Source organism: Nicrophorus vespilloides, unplaced genomic scaffold (assembly GCF_001412225.1).
Source record: "Nicrophorus vespilloides isolate i.1.1-1 unplaced genomic scaffold, Nicve_v1.0, whole genome shotgun sequence".
Classification (NCBI taxonomy): domain Eukaryota; kingdom Metazoa; phylum Arthropoda; class Insecta; order Coleoptera; family Silphidae; genus Nicrophorus; species Nicrophorus vespilloides.
Genome location: NW_017097872.1, coordinates 5788 through 11271, shown reverse-complemented (window position 1 = coordinate 11271; position 5484 = coordinate 5788). Strand labels below are relative to the sequence as shown.

Here is a 5484-nt window from a genome sequence, read left to right as displayed (position 1 = left end):
AATTCGATTTTATAGCATCAATCTGCAAGGAGGAAGAAAAGGACTAAAGTATTTACATATTTGCTATAAACTTTGCAGACAATACGGAAATATCGATTTTACAAACCTGAATAGTTTCATAATGGCCACGTATCTATAGATGTATAGGGGTGTCTGGCCTTTTAACGGAATTCCCATTTCATGTTCAGAATTTTTGTTCATCCTTTTTCTTTTGTAATACATGATGAAAGCATAAAACTGCATGAATACGCGATCCGTATGTATATTTTACAGGGAAATGGCATCATACCCTATTCACTCTAATGCTACGTTATGCATTACGACTGTTATTTTAATTTGCAGCTTGCTTTAAGCATAGTTAATTAAAATATGAAAAGTAGTAGAACAAATGTAGGGTGTGTTTCGTATTTCCAAGTGATTAAATTTTATTTTAAATGAAAGATGCGAGACTGCTCTGGATGTATGCGTTCTAATTGTGTGTATGTGTATTATTGTTGCAGTGAGTGCAGAAGCGAGGCATCCAGTTATAGTATATATACACGGAGAGTCTTTCGAGTGGAACTCGGGAAATCCTTACGATGGAAGTGTTTTAGCATCTTACGCGGATCTCGTGGTTGTTACCCTTAATTACCGCTTGGGAATACTAGGTATGTAATTACCGTCTTTTGATGCCTTGTATTAGGTCTACATCGCACCCGAATCCCATATCCCGAACAACATGTGTTCTTCAACTAGTTTTCTGTTTTCAGGATTCCTCAACGCGAACCCCGCTCCGCACTTGAAGGCACGTGTTGCGAATTACGGTTTAATGGATCAAATCGCAGCGCTGCACTGGATTCAGCAAAACATTGCTCTCTTCGGTGGAGATGCAGGGAACGTCACCCTGGCCGGACATGGGAGTGGTGCGGCGTGCATCAATTTCCTAATGATATCACCGACCGTCATGCCAGGACTTTTCCACCGAACAATGCTACTGTCTGGCTCCGCGTTATCCTCTTGGGCTTTGGTCGAAGACCCCGTCAACTATGCAGTAAAGTTGGCGAAAGAAGTGAACTGCTCGATTCCGGATGATGTTGCGAAAGACCACGAAGCCATAGTGGATTGTTTACGTGATACGGCGTTGGAGAATCTGTTGCAGGCAGACGTGACTGCTCCGGCATATCTTAGTGCTTTCGGACCGAGTGTGGATGGTGTCGTGATCAAAACAGACTTTGCCAAAGAGTTGCTAACTTATTTTAAGCCTTCCGATTTGCAAAACTTCGTAGGTCCCGTAAATGCTAATATGAAACGTAGTGAGGCAAGTTTAACGCCGCGAGGCACCAACCCGTACGATATTTTGTTCGGGGTTGTTACTAGTGAAGCACTTTGGAGGTTCTCCGCCGCAGACATCCAAGCGGGATTCGAGGGAGAGCGAAGGGATAAAATCGTAAGGACCTACGTTCGGAACGCATACACCTATCACCTGAGTGAAATATTCTTTACCGTGGTCAACGAGTACACTGATTGGGAACGAACTGTCCAGCATCCGATCAATACGAGAGATGCGGCTGTCGCTGCTCTCAGCGATGCCCAATTCGTTGCACCTTTGGTCCAAACTGGTGACTTGTTGAGTGCTAAACCACCGCAACCAGGACAAGAACCCTCAGGACCAAAAACGTTCTTCTACGTCTTCGATTATCAAACAAAAGACGGCGACTATCCACAGGTAAAACTATCTCATTTTCTATTCAAACACTTTCCAATTTTTTTATTTGCTAAATTCTGTCTAACAAGTTTATAAATTTATTACTTAATTTTACTTATTTCCTTCAAGCCTGGATTAGACCATTATATTTACATTTCAATTTACTTTTGTTTTAGCTACAATGTGTTAGCAATAGTTTTAATAACATACTTTAAAATTGATTCAAAATAAGTGATCCATCCTAGGAAACCAGTAGATTTTATTTACCTCAACATCCATTATATTCACATCAAACATTCGTGATTAAGATTGTCTAGTCTATCTAAGAATTATCCTCATTTAAAATCTAACTTGGACATTTAAATTCGCTGATAGTTCGCATTAATTGTGTGTTGATATCAAAAGGAAACCTGCTGTACGTGTTATAAACCGCTGTACATATTATTTTAATTAATTTAATTAAATTCATGGCCCTTTTAATTAAAACCCGGGATAATGGCTCGCGCACACACGAGCCAGGTTGCGTAACACGGGATCTCTAACCCGTTTTGCCCATTGTAACTCATAATTAAAAAAAAATATTTATGTTCAAATTAATATATTAATATATGCACGTGAATTTTATGAACAGATGTAATTTATATCGTCCTATTTTCTACCTAGAATTTATTCAACAATTTTATTTAATTTATATAATATAGACATTAACAACTTACAAATAAACCACAAAATAATATATCTAATAATACATTCTATTTTTTTTACCCCAAATGGGGTAAAAGTTAATTCTTGTGGTAATAAGGAGTATTATTATATGTTTAGAAATGTAGCTTAAAATAAAAAAAAATATATACAGAATTGCTATTATATAGGACATTTACTTTTAAGTTGGGCATGAAGGAAATAAAATATTGGATCTGTATCCTATATAGATGTAACATATTGTATGAATATAAATCAGAGAGCTTTGGAAAAGGAAATCTTGATGCAAATAACTTTATGGAAATCAAAACGAGGATTCAGATCTTCCGTATTTGTTATTACAGATTTCTTAGAGCATTAGTTTTGATTTACATAAAAAAACTTAATTTCCATCATTTATATCCATATCCAACAATTAAATTGATGGAATATTTAAATAAAATGAAGGCATTTAATCATTGACGTTGCTGCAATAATTACACAAATTAAATTTATTAATAATAAATAACAACGTTCTGCAACAATTTTCATTAATATATCAATTAAAATGCGTCAAATGTACGCAATTTGTATACAATCGATAATATCCATTTACAAAATTATTTATTCAATTAAAAACTAACTAGCTTCAATTTCATTTATCATACATGCAATTAATATGTTTTTCATTATTGGATGTAACTAATGGACGTTAAAAATATTATATAAATTGACTTTAAATAACTTGATAATTGTATTTTCCTGCACTGAAACTCAACTCATTGTGATTCTCATTAGAAATTTCTCACATCTTTTCTATATTATACAATTAATGTCTTCTTTTAAACTGGTTTCTGGATAAATTCAAGATGCATCCTAAACACTAGATTGTCCTAAATTCTAGTATTTGATATTAAAATTTTTCAAATAGAAAGAAGGCGACGAAATATGTATAAAGAAAGACGTCAACATAAAGATCCTTTTCATTTGGCAAAAGCTCAAATATTTGTAGTTCTTCCAAATGTTTTTGCACACTATCAGTTGTCTTGTCTAGACAGACTTTTCTTTTACTATTTCAAATCTTATTTCATCCGACAATATTATCTCACAGTTTTTATACTTATATTAAATATGTTTAATAATAATTAATTAATAACCTGAACCAATTTTATTAGGAAACTTTTGTATGTAAAAGATCATTGGAGACTATCAATAATATTTGCATAAGAAATAGTTAAAGAATACTAATTGTATTACAATTTAATTTGTGAATCAATCGACAAAATAAAAATTTAATTGTAAATTATGAAATATATGTTAGAATTTCATGAGAAATTATCACGAAACTTCTTTACATGATAATTTAGATTGAGATGAGATTTACTTGTCGGTTTGTGCAATATTATTAGATTGTGAATCAGGAAGACAGGATTATGATGTAACTGTTGGATTGGATTAGTTATTTAATATAGTGTGTGGAGAGATAGGTGATAATCCAATACTATAAGAGAAATGATTAGGAAATTATAACGAAACTTTTAGACCTAAATGAGCATAAGTCATGTGGATTGAGAGACATTATTTTATTTGGAATCTCGAAGAAAAGTTTATAAGGAACACGAAACTTTTTTGCTAAATGAGATTTATTTGTCGATTGATTAACATTATTATATTGAGAATCATGAAGACAAATTTACGTTTATTGGATTAACTGTGTAATTTAATATAGTGCATGAAAATATAATAGATAATCTAGGGTTTTATGAGAAATAGATATAAGATTATCGTGAAACTTTGCTATGTAAGAAATTAGATCGAAATTAAAATTGATCTTGTCGATTAAGTAATATTATTAGATTGTGAATCAGTAAGACAAGTTAACGATGTAACTGTTTACTGGATTAATTGTTTGTTATTTAATATAGTGTGTGAAAAGGTCATTGATAATCCAGGAGTTTATGAGAAATAGTTTCTGTGGGGTGACTCTGGGGCACATGTTGTGAAGACGTGCGGTGACCGCAAAACGGCGTGTGCGTTTCCAGACACGTGTCCTAGATAACTAATAACTCTAATTGTAACTATCATTCTCCTCTTGTCGACGTGCCAGGCAAATGCTCGTCAAATTCCTCTTATAACGTCGCTAAATCACTAATCCTAGTTGAAACATGTTATTACAGTATGCCGTTAATAACTACCGGCCTGTTTAACCCTCACCATTTTCCCTACATTTCCATCCTATAACATTGCAGTAGGTGCAAATGTCGCATCACATATGCCTTTATAATTCAAATCGTTATAATTGAGATCATACATTCATGTAGATTTATACTGTACTATATTTCTGTTTTCAGCGCATGGGAACTGTACACGGGGAGGAACTTCCATACATTTTCGGTGCCCCATTAGTCGATGGATTCAACCACTTCCCCAGAAATTACACAAGATCAGAATTAGCGCTAGCAGAAGCCGTTATGATCTACATTGCAAATTTCGCCAGGACGGGGTGAGTCTTTAAACGAGAGCCGTTTCTTTAATTCTTCACAATTGACTATTTAGTGTAAACGTTTTAATTGAGAGACTTCACTAATTAGATACATTATTCATTCATTTGAGCTACATTGATTTTCTCTAAATCTGTAAAGATTCGTTGGTAGAATTAAATTAATTTGTTCCTTTTTATAAATAATACTTTGAAAAAGCGGGGTGATAACTGGAACTACTACCAATATTACAGGACATCGTCGAATCCATGTCGTAAATTATTATTTCGACCGTTCGAACGGTATCCTCGATTAATTGCTTTCATAAAACTGGCAATTTGTTTGTTGTTCGGTAATTGGAAACAAAGTTTAATTAATGCCGAATTCCAGTTCGCAGAAGTCGCCGGCAATTAATTGCTAATCGACGAAAGTTAATTACTATTCGGACCGTGACGTCCGTTTCTTCCAGAAAGAAAACAACCTGTAATGAAATTCTAAGTGACGTGCAGCAACACTACTTCTTACAGAATTCCTTCTTTGTCATCCGCAATCCAATTATTTTCTATTGCATATACCTCTATTGGCTTCTTTATTATAATGTTTTTTTTGTGATGTGTGACAAAGACGGATCGCGAGTAA

At 33.9% G+C, this 5484-nt stretch overlaps 1 protein-coding gene across 1 annotated transcript; it reads left to right on the top strand.

Moving 5' to 3' along the window:
- Nucleotides 1-500: 500 nt before the first annotated feature.
- Nucleotides 501-4872, top strand: LOC108561295 (neuroligin-3-like; the record flags this gene model as incomplete). The annotated part of the gene is made up of 3 exons (XM_017919165.1): nt 501-647; nt 750-1705; nt 4717-4872. Coding segments are annotated over 3 exons (1259 nt in total), but the record flags the coding sequence as incomplete, so codon positions are not given.
- Between the last annotated feature and the right edge of the window lie 612 nt (nt 4873-5484).